We start from the raw sequence: 15,951 nt of genomic DNA, 5'->3' as shown, positions 1-15,951 counted from the left end.
TACTTCATTTCTCGGCCAGAAAGGCTCACAGTCAATAGTGAGCTTCACGTTTTATGAAAGATGACCAAGTTGACTTTCCATGTCCATATTTTAGTAGCAAACGCCACAAGGAGCGTGGAATTTTCGCATTTTATTTTGACGTCTGTCGGAACGATGCAAGCAGTGCAAGTGCACTTGCGGTTTAATTTCTCGAGGAAGATGAGTGTCATAATCCTAATTTTTTTGTTTGAAAGTTTTAATATTTCGAATCTTTCGTCTGAAAGCTTCATTGTCGATTTTGGGTAACGTCTGCAAAGTTAACGCAAAAGGTTGGCTACATTTGTTGGTCTTTATATGAGGCTCGCTTTTGATCGAATCTAAGTTGACAATGTCTGAATATTTCAATAGAATATTCAAACTTGTTTTGTCGCCGGAAAGAACAATGCAAGCTATACAGTTGCCAGCGCTATCCTTAGAATGTTTATCGAGGGGGGGTGGGGGCGTAATCCTTCCAACCGACTGGGAAACGAAATTGTACCGAATACACTATAGGACAAAGCCTCGACAATTTTCAAGTTCTACTAAATGACGCCTCTTAATTGACGCTCGTCGGTGTTATATTATCGTGAACTGCACATGTCTTGCTCATAAGTTATTCTTGATTCATACCACAATTTAAGTCTCTTCTTAATTACGCTTTATCAAAATCGTTCATAATATTGTTGTTTATTCGTCAATAATCTTTTTTCTACCGACTGATATAGTAATTCTACCGACTACATTTAAGAAATAAAAGATGTTTACTGTGTTTGCACAGGCTTATTTAAACCGAGGAGACCTTTGGGAGAACTCGAGAGCAGATCAGTGCAAGCCCGAGACCGAAGGTCGAGAGTTGCACCTGCTCTAGACCAATCAGCGCACGCGTTTTATTGTGTTTATAATTCAAAATGAAATATTTTGGGGTGTGACACCCTACACCTTCCCATATGTACGGCCCTGGCAATTGCTGTTGCCGTATAAAGAAATTCTCAGGTTTCTGGTCTGTATAAGGCATGTTGTGTTAAAATTGGAGAAATTGGTCACCTGCCCAAATAAGAAAACACTTCATTAACTTGCAGATTTATTTCAACGCGAATGTTTACAATGCCATGACAAAGGAGTACCCTTGAATACACAACTACATTTCATGTGACTATACTATTCATCCTCGCGTGTACCACCAAACTCCTTTTTGTCCTAAGCAAGTTCTGGAAGACGTACTAGAAGAAATTTAAAATAAAAGTTAAAGAAGAAGTAAATTACGTGCCATTTTTTGATAGTTTCGATTATTTGCGCTGTTGGGATTACTTTTGTGAAGAGCTGTCGGTGATTTCCTGTAACTAGGCGATGATGTTCATGCTGCATTATGGGCGTCCGAATCCAGTCAAATCGAGAGATTTAGCAAATACGACGTATGGTCTATGACGCCGTGAAAATGGCGTAAATATGGCGTGAACAAACGTTCGTAATATTGACTGATTCGGACGCCCATACTGCATTGTGTGATAAATTGCTCTTAAAAATGAACTTTCTGTACGGCAAAGTTCCCTCACTTTGGAAGTTTGGGAATACTCATGCACAAATCATATGTCTGACTCTCGAATATTTCTTTTCTGTACTTTCTTCAACAATCCAACAGAAGCGGACATGCAAATGAAAACACGTGAAATTCACGAGCATCGTCAGGCAGAAAAATAGTAGAACCTTGTACCTCTTCTATAACAGTTGTGGACACCCTCTATGTGGTCATCCCAACAACATCCTATTGCTTCACATTGGCTTTCCGTTATTCCCACTTTACCGCAACCAACTCTTTCAACTGGCTTAGAAACATCGCAAGATTCACCTAAATATGTGAAATTCATCGTTAAGGTATTCAGCTGCACGAGTAGAAAATTGTTCCGTTTGTATGAGGTTTGAAATAATAAATCAACAATCAGGATTTTAATGGTCCTTAAGTCGTGTATTTGAAATCAAATTTCGTGTAGTCATGCATTGCAATCCATCCAATAATTATAAAGTATTACTTTCATGCGGATTGGTTTGACCGTTTAAGTCACTTTAAAACGATGGGAAACATTTGCCTGAACAATATTTATGGTTTCTCTTTAATTGCATGAACAGCGGATGAGAATAGTTATGTAAAGTTGAATTAGAAATTTACATGTGTTCAAGTACGATAAAGTTTTGTAATTACTTTGGTAAAAACAGTAGGGGACGCCTGATTTTTCTTTGTCCCAGCAACAGCCTTTTTTTTTACATTGTGTTTCCGTGATTCCCGGATAACCACAATGTAGTCGTTCTATCTCCAGCACCTCAGAGCATTCATGACCTAGAATATAATAAATATCTATTAGCTATCGATGTCATGCAGAATCGCTGCTATTAGTTATGTACATATGGTGGTGTGCATGGTAAACAAGCAAGTCGAAAACCCCATAGGAAGAGTTTGAGATAAATTTCTTGAGCTTGAAATTTAACTCTGATATAACAAAAATAGTTTAGCATGAAAAGTTTTATTCAATCGAAAGCGGAATTTTTAGGCGCTGATACACGAGCCCGGGCAGCCGGGATTCGGCCGAGCGATAAATGATTTTGGCAAATGGAAACGATTCAATACTTATCATCAGATATATCTTTTAGAGCAATTTTGCAATTAGTATTCTAATTTAATAACTACGCAAAGCATTTAGAATCAAAACAACCAATTTCGCCTAATTTCAGTGTACAGTAGTTTTCCTACAGCTTTGGCGTTTTCGTCATTAATAAAAACTAAAACATTTTTCGCAATGAACGAGTGTGTAATGTCGTCGTGTAATTTATATATAGTTGGTTACCTCTAAAATAGCATCCAAACTCGCTCGATTCGCCTTGGTTCCAACAACAATCATTGCTTAAGCATTGCTCCTCTGTTATCCCATATTGACCACATTTTATTTTAGCCGATATATTGTCGCATGTAGCGCCTAACAATTGTCAAAACCAGACGTGTGATTAATGGCGTAATTAAGTAAGGCATGCAAATAAATGTGGCGGTATTTCGTCTCAGAAACTATACTGTTTGATTTCAGTACTTAAGTACAGAAACTGTATGAGAAACTTCTCTCAAAGACAAAACCATTCATTAGCATTATGTGTGCAATTTTCACCGTATACATTAAAGGGTACGCCAAGTTAGCACGGCTACAATTTCCACATTATCAATGTTCCCCAGGAAAACGAAGCATCTCCACTAGTTTTAAGAGGCTTTCTCCTTGTGACGTAACATATTGTTTTGTCACAAGGTCTGAATTGTGAATGGTCAAATTGAATTGGCTTTTCATCTAGATGGTTGTTTGCCTGATTACAGTTTCATATTTAGTAAATTGTAGTAATAACCTTCATGCTTCACGTTCTTCGTGCTATTTTGGATTTCGATATATCAGCTGCTAAAAGATGTAAAAAAAGTAAATGTTAATGGTGAAATGATCACGGGAAAATTAAAAGGTGATTTTTCGCGAAAAATAGCCAGCGATGTGGTCAGTTCGATAGAGTTGAATATCTTTAAGTCTTATATTAATGAAACAGATGAAAGCTTGTGTATTCAACGTTAGTGAGTGGATCCTGATAGCTAACTGAACTTGAATAGTGTGTTGCGTTGTGCTACAGAGTTGAATTTAGGTTAACTCAACTCGCTAAGTTAGAATTCTGGATGGCGCAGAAATTATGCTGTAAAAAGCCCAACTAACCGTTTTTCGTGGAAAAAATCAAAAAGGGTCGTTTACTATATTGTTAGAGCATCTTCTAACTCACTAAAGGTTTTTTATCGCACCCCTCCAGCTCAGCAGATTTTCTAAGCTGCATGCAATAATGTAAAATCATACCAAACACGCAGGCCAAACTGAGTATAACGATTGAGAGGACGGTTGTCTTCATAATTCTTGCTTAATCTCAAAGCTTCACTCTTGAAATGAACTGAACACACAACTGAAATCTGACTGTGCCAGCTCAATACTAACCCTGCTTTTATAACCCCTTTCTTTGAAAATTTGCCTTTCTAATGTGCGTAGAAACCGTTATTTTTGACTACGTCACATCATAAGTTGTTCTCAGCAGTCCACTTGAATATTATGTCTCTGTGTCTGCTTTTGTCGCATGGTCAACAATCTGCGTCCACATTGTTTATTCATTCTAACCTGGTTTACAATGCTCGAGCACGTCGTTTTTACGAAATTGATCAATCTTATGTTGTGCAAGTGTAGAGAACTATTTTTTTCAAAAGATTTTGGCAAAACCCAAGTTTTTTATCACATAGTTGTCTCTTCCAATGAATTTTCTATATTATCCATCTCTACATAAACAGGCCAATATACGTTCTGACGTTTTACAGTAGTGGCGGTAATTTTACACACTACGCATCCTGTACACACTTAATTTGAGCTTTGCACAACAAATTTGGATAGCTTTGCAGAGCTATATTGCTGAGCGTTGTTTAATTGAGAATTGTAAAGATGATAATGAAAAAGCAAACATGAAGGAGTCGGTTCGACAACTTTGAGACAATCAGCTACCACAGTGTTACAATGTTCAAGAACCATGCGATCACAATCAAATTACCGGTGTGGAAATTTAAAAAGAAATCATCCTCTTTCCATACATTCGTCCGTAAAATCTATTTGTCAAATCTAGTTTCCATTTTACTAACCAATTGGCAGTACTTGTGAAAATACTATCGCTTTGGGAAACATTTTGCCATCTGTGCATTGATATCGAAAAATCACAAAATATAGTCAATATATAGTTTTATATAGTAAATACATAGTTTTTTCTATACGCTGTGTAGAAAATACGTTTTCTCATGTAGGCATTCAAAAATCACTGATTTCAAAATATTAGATGCCGGTACGCTTCATGGTGTATGATATGATTCTAACGGTTAAGTGTTTTTTTCCGATGGTTAAATTTAAATTTAGAATGTTCGATTTGTGGAAAATCCTGAGAATTCTTATCGATGGTAAAATCACATACAATAATTCAGCAGTTCAGGTGCTTGACCGCATGTTTTTCAAACTTTCATTCATAATGCGCAATTATGATTAGTTTTGATTTTTTTAAATTCCTCTCATACATCGTAAGTTTATAACGCGATCGTTTGATTAATGTCGAGAACATTAAAGATTTTTATCGAATGAAAGATTTGATGCAAACTGTCGCATACTCTTGAATGTAGGGCTAGACTTGAGCATGTAAAATCGAGGTAATAATCAGCCTACAGATAGGGCTAGTCCTTTCAGCTGGGCTCATGTAAACAGCCCCTTGGTCATCATTTTAATAATACCAGTGATAATATGAATGACTTTATTCAACAATGTCCATCTATGCATCGATATCCAAATATCACAAAATATGGATGCGACATACGCTTACCACCATTGTATCATCCCTTGAAAATGTGCAAAAGTGAAATATGCTTTGTGATTGTTACTGCGCATTGTGATTGTGCATTGATTATTGATATTAGATAAAACAATTAAATGAAGATATGATCTTCGCGAAGATGATATCTTCATTTAATTTCAAACACCGCACTGCATAAAACATTTATTAGATAAAACAATGACGTTATGGCGACCGGCCAGACGTTTACTTCTAAAATAAAATATTATGTATGGGTATATGTTGTTGAAGAACATACTGGTATAAGTATACGTGTAGTTAAAAATGAGAAAGTTTAGAAAGTATTTTTAGGGATGATACGTCCACCTTTGGAAGCGAGGGAGTATAAATAATTGTTTTTAGGTGACTCCGTTTCACTAAGAAGACATTTAGATGAGGCATGACAGACATCAAGTGCAGTCCAGAAAACAAGTGAACTTCCCATTTCTTCGACATTCAGATTTTATCACGAAAAGTTCACTTAGCCCTACCTTATCTTGTCATCCCTCGAAAATGTGAGTTTACACGATGCGGGAGCAGGTGTTGCGTCAGTGCGTACGCTTCGTGCGTGTGCACGTAGCGGCTAAGTGCATATTTCCGAAAATGTTGGCGTCTTTTCTTTTGAAAGGAAATTAGCCAGGAATAGCAGAATATATGAATGTAGTCTCCCTCAATTAACACAGGATTGACGCCAATGTTTCCGAGTAGCAATTAATTGTAGGTTTCAAATGATGTTGTTCGATTTTTCGAGAATTTCTAACAATTCTTATCTCGATGGTGAAATCACATGCAATGTTTCGGCATTCCCGGAGCTTGACCGCATATTTTTCAAACTTTCGTTCAATAATACACAATTATGATTAGTTTTGATTTTTTTCAATTAATCTTACATACCTTAGTTTGTCATGTTCGTTTGATTAATGTCGCCAACATTAAAGATTCTTTATAGTTTGCACGACAACATAGTGAAGCGAATGAAAGATTTGATGCAAACTGTGTATTTTATTTGTGTATGATATAATTGATAATACATAAAAGAAAGCTGCGAAAAACGACGAGGCGTCTACCTCGACGATATTGAATCATGAAATGTGCTGTAAAAAACTTGAAAATAACTACAAGTTACTGTAATCTTTCTTAATGCAAAATCTTTCAGTGCCTGGTCTTTTATGTAAAATACATAGGAGGAAAGGACTACAGATATATCCTGGCGTTTGTATTTCCCCATATAAGAACATATTAGATATGGTAAATTATGGTGAACGATAAACTCGAATAAATATATGTTTAATTAAGCGATGGAGTAGTGGTATAATCTTTATATGATTTCATTTCACATACACACACATATAGGTGAATGATGGCAGAGATCAAGCGCAGCCCCAAAAAATATGGAAACTGCACATTTCTTCCACACATAGATCTTGTCATCAAAAGCTTACTCAGAACTTTGCATTAACTTGTGCTATCGCCAGCCACTCTCTGACAAAGGTTTTTAGTGTGCCCCTATGACTTTTAATGAAACTTGTTCACAACGATGAAGTCTTTCCTCCACGAATGTCAGTAGGAACATACAGTAAGGCCTGTCCAATGAATGTTTATGCAATGCATATATCTTACTACGCATGTGATTACCATAATGTTCCAGTAAATTTCATTTTCTGACCAATAGGAGTGCTGAGCCGGCGAACAGTGACCATGCATTAGCCTAATTAAATATACATGTTGCACATGATGTGGTTAAATCTATTAGCATTGTCTTGTAGACCTCGTACCAATTTACTGTCTTTCATAAGTCAGTACAGTCACCGCACTCGCAAAATATGACGTTTTAAACTGTGGCATCACTGTTAGATTATCGCCAATATTAATGTTTTATTTCAGTATTTTCATCGCTGATGCAGGAAGCAACATTGAGTACATTAAATTCATATTGAAATCATCGAACTTGTCATACTAAGCATTGTTTTTAATTCAACGTGCGAATCGAACTGCATGTGAAACAAAATGTTGCAAGATGCAAAAAGGTTCAATTTTAATCACTGCATGAATTTGTTGAGTCAAAGTTGTCTCATGATAAAGTAATAGGCCACGAAAGGAGGGGGGCTAGTAAATAGAAAGAGTAATGCGATAATGGATTTAAGTGAAGATTTCAGCATTTATGTTGATGCTTTGCGCTGTTAAAACTTAATCCTAATCTCCTTTTTTCAGTCTGTTCTCTCCCAGAACAATCTTTTACTCTCTCACCCAAATAATATTGCCCACTCTCTCAAAATCAATCAGGAGATTATCCGAAACTGGGTCATGTTCCTGATTTATCAATTAGCGGCAAACTTGGCTGCCAAATTGTCGGTTCATATTATCTGTCACTCTTTTAACAATTCACATCAGCACATAAATGCATAAATCCATTTCTGACAGCGTATGCAATTGATGTTATAACTTCACAATGTCACGTCTACTGTTGGTGTTAGTGTTTGTGTTGCTGTAAGTGTTTGATGTTGATGCTGGTGTTGGTGTTAAGGTTGGTGTTGGTGTTGATAGTGGTGTTGATAGTGGTGTTGATGCTGGTGTTGGTGTTGCTGTTGCTGTTGAATGTTGGTGTTGGTGTTAGTGTTAAGGTTGGTGTTGGTGTCGTTGTTGGGTGTTGGGTGTTGGTTTTGTGTTAGTGTTGCTGTTAGTGTTTGATGCTGTTGCTGGTGTTGATGTTAAGGTTGGTATTGGTAGTGGTGTTGATGCTGGTGTTGGTGTTGATGTTGGTGCTAGTGTTGCTGTTGCTGTTGATGCTGGTGTTGGTGTTCGTTCACGTTTCGACATTCAAGAGAAATTGACACATTTGGAGAATTTTATGTATGTATTATGTACATATTTAATCAGCGTAGTTAACCAACATCAACACCAACACCAGCATCAATATTATGCGTATTTTATTGACGGCTCATAATCCGAGCACCTTAGTATGAAGTCTACAGTTGGGCTTCATTATTAAACTTTAATTTGTCAATAGTGTTTCCACATTGTAGGAAATTTCGTATTTGCTAATGCCAAACATTTAGTAATTAGCATATGTCAATGAGACAAGTGGAGTAATGCTTTGAAATTCCTACTTTAGATTCCAGATTTTCTTGGTATCTTGGCTATTTTCATGTTGCTTTTTTAACTGCTTTGTTACCTGGCTGATAGTAAATTTATTATTTCAGCACTATTGAAGAAGCCTGTAGTTTGTTTTAGAAGCCTGTTCATTTGTGTAGAAAGACTCCGTGTATTACAGGAAATTTAAGAATATTTTTTCTGGAAAATTGAAGAAACTTTACCTTTGAAGCGACAAATTTTAAAATTCACTTGTGGAAACATGTGAATTTGTCAAAATCCTCAAAATGGAGAGAAGCTGACTCCTTCGAAGAAAACGTACTTATTTTAAAAATGATTTTGAGCTATTTATTGGAAAATTTTCGAGAATATTCAGAGGCAAAGAAGGTAAGTGATGCTTCTAATCTTTCGTTTTAAAAGTTTTACACTCGTGTTCAATTAAAAACTTGATATGTTCCATCGTTCCATCAAAGAAACCGTTCTCGCGAAAGGTTGGCCATTATCGGCCGTTTTTTACTTCATTTCTCGGCCAGAAAGGCTCACAGTCAATAGTGAGCTTCACGTTTTATGAAAGATGACCAAGTTGACTTTCCATGTCCATATTTTAGTAGCAAACGCCACAAGGAGCGTGGAATTTTCGCATTTTATTTTGTCGTCTGTCGGAACGATGCAAGCAGTGCAAGTGCACTTGCGGTTTAATTTCTCGAGGAAGATGAGCGTCATACTCCTAATTTTTTGTTTGAAAGTTTTACTTTCGAGTTCGGCTAATATATCGCGTCAAAGCGACTATTTTCGCGAAAGTTTGGCCAGATGTAGTCCGTTAATCAGCCGTTATTTATTTCATTACCTGCCAAGACAAAACTTTTGCAGTCGCCATTTTGAGCTTCACTTTAGATTGATCGTTCTAATTTTTCTACACGCATGGCGATGGCGCTTGAGATGCTTGTGTTTGGATTTGTTTTGTTGTCTGAATGAACAATGCAAGCTGTGCAATTTTTTATTTCACAAACAAGTCCGCCGTTATAAAATTATTTATGGTCTGTACAAAGCAAGGTTTGTTAGTAAATTGGGGCACATTCACAAAAAAAGATAAACATTTAGCAAACTCGCAGATTTAATGCAAAATAAATGTTAACAATACCATAACAAAAGAACATCAGACAACAGCAAATGTCGTTTTAGCAGTTAAGATTGTTAATAGTCTTGCAGACGAGAATCTTCAATTCAACCTTTCCTAAAAGAAAGTTGAACGGTAAATTAGTACTGTTGCATCGCTATTTTTTTGCATGAGGTAGATAACACTATTTTCTTGATAGATTTTGATATATTTCATATTTTCTCCCTTGGGATTATTTTTGTGAAAAGCAGCCGTCCTTTCCTATAGCTAACTGACTTTCATTTTGTTATGCTTGCAGTGTGGCGAGCGATAAGTTGCTCCCAAAGTGAAATCTTGGTTCAGAAATATTTTATTTAGACAGTTTTGGATTTTTTGTTAGTCATGCACAAAATCAAGTGAAAAGCTTTGGAATATTTCTCTTGCTCAGTTTCTTTAACAATACAAAGTACAAAAGCAAATAGACAAACGTAAACACGCACTGTATAATTGAGAGACAAATTTGGAATACCCAATGACCATGAGAAATAGGAAGACTATACCTTTGTGAAAACAGTAGTGAGTATTAGGAATACTGCTATCATAACAACATCCTTTACTCTCACAATGGCTTTTAGTTATTCCACTCCAACCACAATATATTCTATCTCTTGCTTTAACAACATCGCAGGCACTACTTATATATGTGTAGGTGCAAATTCGTAGTTAGAATGTTCTGCTAATAAGGTATTGTTTTCTTTGAATGCGATTTCTCAAAACTTTAAAATAATAAAGAGATTGCTTCGTACGGAAGCATGTAATTTAAAACGCTATAGAAATAAACATCTATATAATGAAAAATCATGTATTCATCGTTATTATTTGATACTTTGATTGATGCAATCTTTATAAAAAAACAGGGAGTGGTGGCAAAAGAAACAAATCATAAACGGTTAAAACGTTAAACGTTAACAGTTTTGAAATTTTATGGTTCGTTTTTGGTGACGATTATTGACAGAAATACACCATCCTCGGCTTTTTGCACCAGCGCATTCAAATTTTGAAACAAGAAAGAAGTTAAAAGAAAAGCGCAGAAGGAATTCCCCTATTTTAGAAACAGGCAAAAAAACCAATAATTTTATTATTCCTCCGTGTGAAACACAGGAATAAGTAATCGACATATATTGCGGTACTGATAATGTTATTGGGGGTAGGGGTGGCCTCTTTGAATATTTTTACCCCTCCTTTGTCTACCCCCCTTGAGCGGAAAACATATAATAAGTTGAAAAAAAGTTCAGAGTAAAAGACAGTGGCGTAGCCAGCCTATAAATTTGATTGTATTATGTAAATTTCAGATCATCATTATTCGTTTGTTTAGATGTCTATTGTTTATACAGTAAGTGAACAGGGATAAATTGACATAGCACGACCAAAATTGCGGGCTGGCTACGCCACTGGTAAAAGTATGACAAAGTTGTTTAAGTACTTTGGTAAAAACACCAGGGAACTGAGTCTTGTTGTGTTGGGTCCCAACAGCAGCCTTTGCTTTCGCATTCGTTTTTGTTGATACGAGAATCACCGCATTGCAGTCGCTTACTTGGTATCACTGACTTGCATTCATGACCTGGAATATGATAAATATTTATTTCATATCGATGTTACGTTGAACTGCTGTTGTTAGCTTTACACATATCGTGGTGTGTTGTGTAAACGAGCATATTAGTAAAAGAGTTGTTTAGAAAAGCTCCTATCTATAAAAGTAGATTTTATTATTGAATATAGTGCTTTGTGCTCGTGATATTCACGTGTTGAGTGACAATTCTGATAATACGAACCGGTTTGTCGTGTTTTCTCGATGAAAACTATAATGAATAGTTTAAAGATGCCGTCGAGTTTTCTTACCTTTAAAAACAGAATTTGGCGTCAGGTATACTGGTGTCATAGCAACAGCCACGTGATTGACATTCCTCGCGTGTTATTTCTGAATAACCACAATCTATTCTGGTTTTGGTATTACGGCACTGCAGGAACTCCTAAAATTTGTAAATGGATAAACTGAGATTAAATTTTTTAATGGGTAAACTGAGAGAATCGTGATTAATAATTTATGTTTATTAAAATTTCTCTTGCAATATTAACAACTGAATCTAACGAGTTCGTTATCGGCGAAGCTAGAACGTTGATTGGGTGTGTGGTGGGGTGGGGTAAATATTCATATATTCAGGTGTGACAAACTAATTTCTCTTCAAATTAAAATCGCTAATTAGAATGGTCCGTATGAATTAGCTTTAATTTATAGTTACATTATGTAAGGAGCAGTAATGACCTGGGTGTGGATATATCAGTTCATCTTCGGAGAAAACCGCGTCATCAGCCTTGTCATAGTAATATCGCGCTGTAAGAAAAGGTTTCGTAAATGAAACTTAGTACAATTGAAAATAATGATCACGGGTATAAATGAAAGAGGATTTATTAACAGAAAACAGTTAGCAGAGTTGGTCAGTAGGAGGAATGCAATTCGTTTTTGTCGCTTCCTTTAAGTGAGATAAATGAACGCACTTGTTGTTTAAGTTGGTTTAATGAGTAAAAAACGATAACCTTAATCTTCCTTGCATGCAGAAAATTGTTCTTGAAGGAATTTTTTGTATTTTATTAATAAGTTTACGTTTTTCGTTAACTTATATTAAATTACTACTGTGGGTAATGCTTTGTTGCAAATACGTCCCATGCAGTAGGTTTGAATATTGACACTACTTGAAGTTTACCGTGAACCTTTGATATCTTCGAAAACTTTTTTCTAATTATGTAACATTTCTATCCGACACTCCTTCCAGCGTAAAGCAGGTTTTTCATCCTTCAGTTTAGTAAAATTTCATTGTACTTACCGCACACACAGGCAGGACCAAGCAAAACAATTGCGAGGAAAGCTGGTACAATCGTCTTCACGATTTTTCCTCTAACTAAAAGTTTGACTTTCAGTGAACTTGAAACACACTAGAAATCTAACTGTGTCGGTTTAACGCGTTTAAACCTTTATATAACCTCATTCTCTGTAAAATTTGCTATTGTATTGCGCGTTTAACCAAATTAAAATGATAAATGGCCGTCAACAAACTATTTGTGAAGACTTTGTCGTCATGGCAACAGCATGGAACTTCTGTTCATTCATTCATACATTTGTTTATCTCTCAGCTATGATGTAATTTTACCAGTGCGAAGTTATTTCACAAGCTTTTTCTGTAAAATTTTTATGTATTGAACTTTTGATCAAAGATTGAACAAATGTTTACGGTAATGTTTTCATTGGGCAACTGTTATGCACAGTAGCTATTTTACATCAAATTGGGTGTTAAAACGACCAATTACAAACGGAAAGAGGGGTTGAGGCTGTATTTATGTAGACTATAAATCACATTGCCAGCTTAATAAGTGGAGAGGCCAATATTGGTATGTTCATGTTCTGTCCTATTAAGCTCCTTTGAAATAGATATTTTTATGGATTATTTTTATGGATTATAATATGCTCATACGAACATTGCCCCTTCCCAATTCAGAGAGGCTAGCTACGGCACTGCTATTTTCAAAACAAAAATTTACTTAGAGTTTAGAAAAATCATTAGGATATTTTCCAAATGGTAGACTTTAGCAGTGGTAGGCAAATTGTACATGTAGCGGTATAGTTGAGAGTACTTATTTTCATAGGCTATGAATTCATATCCCTTTTAAAATTAAGAAGCAACATCCACACTTTTTTGAAATTCTGTATGCTGAATAAAGAAATTAACTACTTATAAATGGAGAGTGCTATCACCAATGTATTTTGATTATTGTACAATATGTAAAACTACTGAAACATTATTCGAAAGCTTCATTCATAGAATCAGAATTCGAATTTTTCGTTTCATTTTTGTTACACGTTATGTGGTAGAATTCAAATTCTGGCATTGAAACATCAATGCTCCTTCCAAACTTTGCAGTTTTACACAACATAATAAATAGTTCATAGTCATATCGGGTTAATTATTAAATTTCTCATGCAAACTGTGAAGTTTTACATAGCAAACGAAATGTTTGGTACGGTTAACTATAGCTTTGCAATTCAAAATAGACTGTTTTTGAATGATTTGAACCCCGGAGTATCGTTAAATGTTTGTAGATGTTTCTCGTCTTGATTAGTGCCCTCATCAAAAAGACTCTTGGTGTTAATGTTGACTGACGGTTTGTCATCATCAACACCTGCACTCCTCAGGACTATATCAACCTGGACGACGAAATGGACAACTTCTAATAAACTGGGGTCGGATGCACGAAGCGCGAGGATAGCGTTATCCATTAGAGAGCAAATTTTTTGAAAAGATTAAAAAACTCCTTGAAAAGGAAAAATATAAGGTTTTAAATGAGCAATCACTGAAATGAAATACTGCTTCTAAGATTAGAAAATTTCTTTGTCGTAACGAAAATATAAACACCTTTTTTACAAGTTTGAAAATTTTACTGTACAAGGATAACTCTATCCAAGCTTCGTGCAACCTGTCCCTGTATTTTAAAATGCTTGATCACTAAAGTTGTTTATGAAGTGCGAATTTCGCACTATTCTATTCAACGAAGCATCTTTTGCCCGTATTAGTAAAATATCATCAAATATATTAAGTTAATTCTCGTTTTACAATATGACGCCACTGGTTGTAAAGACGGGAGCATTTTAAAATAGCAAAAACGCTGATACCTCGTGAAATTCATAAATTGTTTTAGAAAGTCTGCTGTCGTTTAAAAGCTCTGTTTGATAAGACCATAATTTAAAACGAAAATTTTCTCCTCATAAGGACTTTCAGAATGTAATGAAGAGATTCCGTGCACTTACAAGAATTTCGCATGAGTGTAGTATCCATATAGAAAAATTAGATAAGAGACAAAGAATATCATGTTTTGCCATCATTGATGTAAGATTGTCTAATCGGTTTCGATTGTATAGAGTGTTATTTACAGTGGTCAATTGTGACACATGAGTCTTAATTACCAGTTTGTAACTTATTTAACGAGTAACTCTTCACATATTTCAATGAAATTCCACAGTTCTAAAGAGCAAAGTGTATCACAGCAATTGTGCAAAAGTTTTGCGTCTGTTATATCGGTGTTCATTATGATTTTCTCGTCAGTTTGCATGATGAGTAGAGGAAATTTTCTTTGTCAATCAACAGTGCAGAATGTCTTCATGAAGACGCCTCTGCATATATACTTAAGATACGAACCACAAGTAAAATATTCACAGCTCGCAGTCTAAGTCAAGATATTCTGACGATCAGCTGAACTAATCTGAAGATGAGATGGCCAAGAGAGGAAGATTGACTCTACAAAAGTCAACCGCATTTATATGGAAACTTAGGAATGTAGTCATAATAAGAAATAAAACATATTAATCCTTAGATTATTAGTATGCCGTATGATATTACAAAGATTAGTCTGTGTACAAAATATTAAATGAGAAATTCGAAGAAAAGAGAAAAAACAGGAACGATAAAGACCGATATAGAGATCGAGGTTGTCGCGGGGGTAGAAAGAAAGATAAAAGACTTACTAATGGCATTCGCCAAAGTGAAGAGATCAGTGGTAAAGCAATGGAAAAAGCTGTTTTCATGTGAAGCGATTTTTCAAACTTACCTTAGAAGAAGAATATTAATTTTGTCAAATAAGCTCTACCATCTATGAAATGGTTTGTTTCCCCATCAAGCATCTTTGAAAATAATAACGAAAAAGTTAAAATTAAGCCTTAAAGAGATTATAGAGAAAACCATGTAACTGCCATATATTGAAAAATGACATGGTATTAAAGGGCATAAAAAAGTGCCATGTGGGAGAGCAGCATCGATGACGTCGTCGATGCTATTGAAATCACTATGCTGCTTGTTGTGATAGTAACACAAATATTAAGAAACTTTGGAGTAACTATACCTTGTTGTAACATAATAGCACAGTTGTTGAATGTAACATGTAAAATGCGTTAAAATGTTAAGAGATGTAAAATATAACATTTCCAGAGACCGCATAAGATCGATAAGGGTCGGAAGGCAATCCTTATATTCATGTATCTTAATCCCATTTTAATCCATGATCACCGTTAATTTCGATATAGGAATTGAAACGTGCATATAGTCATGAATATCAATTATATCAATCTTCTGCGGTCCTCGCATGGTTTATGCAAAATAGTGATAGTTTTAAGAAGCGATCTTAAATTTTAGCACACTACTGCATGTATGTATAAGTCAAACAACACATTACACCGACAGTTTTGAAAATATACATACACATGTAAATGTAAATTTTGTACTTTGAAA

General features: G+C 35.4%; 2 protein-coding genes across 2 annotated transcripts; both read right to left on the bottom strand.

Annotated features, from left to right (window-relative positions):
* Positions 1-1,086: 1,086 nt before the first annotated feature.
* On the bottom strand, positions 1,087-7,133 carry LOC124439402 (putative gastrointestinal growth factor xP4). Its single transcript, XM_046989626.1, has 6 exons — positions 7,069-7,133; positions 3,397-3,419; positions 2,856-2,984; positions 2,216-2,350; positions 1,730-1,864; positions 1,087-1,238 (listed from the first exon to the last, which is right to left on the bottom strand). Exons 1-6 carry the CDS (start codon positions 7,131-7,133, stop codon positions 1,216-1,218), a joined length of 510 nt encoding a protein of 169 aa, XP_046845582.1. The 3' UTR covers positions 1,087-1,215.
* Positions 7,134-9,619: 2,486 nt separating this feature from the next.
* Positions 9,620-11,609, bottom strand: LOC124439047 (putative gastrointestinal growth factor xP4). Its single transcript, XM_046989248.1, has 3 exons — positions 11,519-11,609; positions 11,103-11,240; positions 9,620-9,757 (listed from the first exon to the last, which is right to left on the bottom strand). The coding sequence occupies exons 1-3, from the start codon at positions 11,556-11,558 to the stop codon at positions 9,702-9,704; spliced, it is 234 nt and encodes a 77-aa protein (XP_046845204.1). The 5' UTR covers positions 11,559-11,609; the 3' UTR covers positions 9,620-9,701.
* Positions 11,610-15,951: the final 4,342 nt, after the last annotated feature.

The sequence above is a fragment of the Xenia sp. Carnegie-2017 genome, unplaced genomic scaffold, assembly GCF_021976095.1.
Source record: "Xenia sp. Carnegie-2017 unplaced genomic scaffold, XeniaSp_v1 HiC_scaffold_19, whole genome shotgun sequence".
NCBI lineage: Eukaryota > Metazoa > Cnidaria > Anthozoa > Malacalcyonacea > Xeniidae > Xenia > Xenia sp. Carnegie-2017.
Note: the sequence above shows the minus strand (reverse complement) of the source record. Positions and strands in the feature narration are given on the sequence as shown.

Bases quoted from the DNA above. Each gene is read 5' to 3' on its own strand.
- LOC124439402 (XM_046989626.1), bottom strand. From the start codon at position 7,133: ATGGTCACTGTTCGCCGGCTCAGCACTCCTATTGGTCAGAAAATGAAA. The intron at 2,351-2,855 runs GTAACCAACTAT...ATTATATTCTAG, and splicing joins GTTTGGATGCTATTTTAGAG to GTCATGAATGCTCTGAGGTG. The intron at 1,239-1,729 runs GTACAAGGTTCT...AATTTCTTCTAG, and splicing joins CCACAACTGTTATAGAAGAG to TACGTCTTCCAGAACTTGCT.
- LOC124439047 (XM_046989248.1), bottom strand. From the start codon at position 11,558: ATGACACCAGTATACCTGACGCCAAATTCTGTTTTTAAAG. The intron at 11,241-11,518 runs GTAAGAAAACTC...ATCATATTCCAG, and splicing joins GCCAAATTCTGTTTTTAAAG to GTCATGAATGCAAGTCAGTG. The intron at 9,758-11,102 runs GTACTTAAACAA...ACTTTCTTTTAG, and splicing joins TCCCTGGTGTTTTTACCAAA to GAAAGGTTGAATTGAAGATT.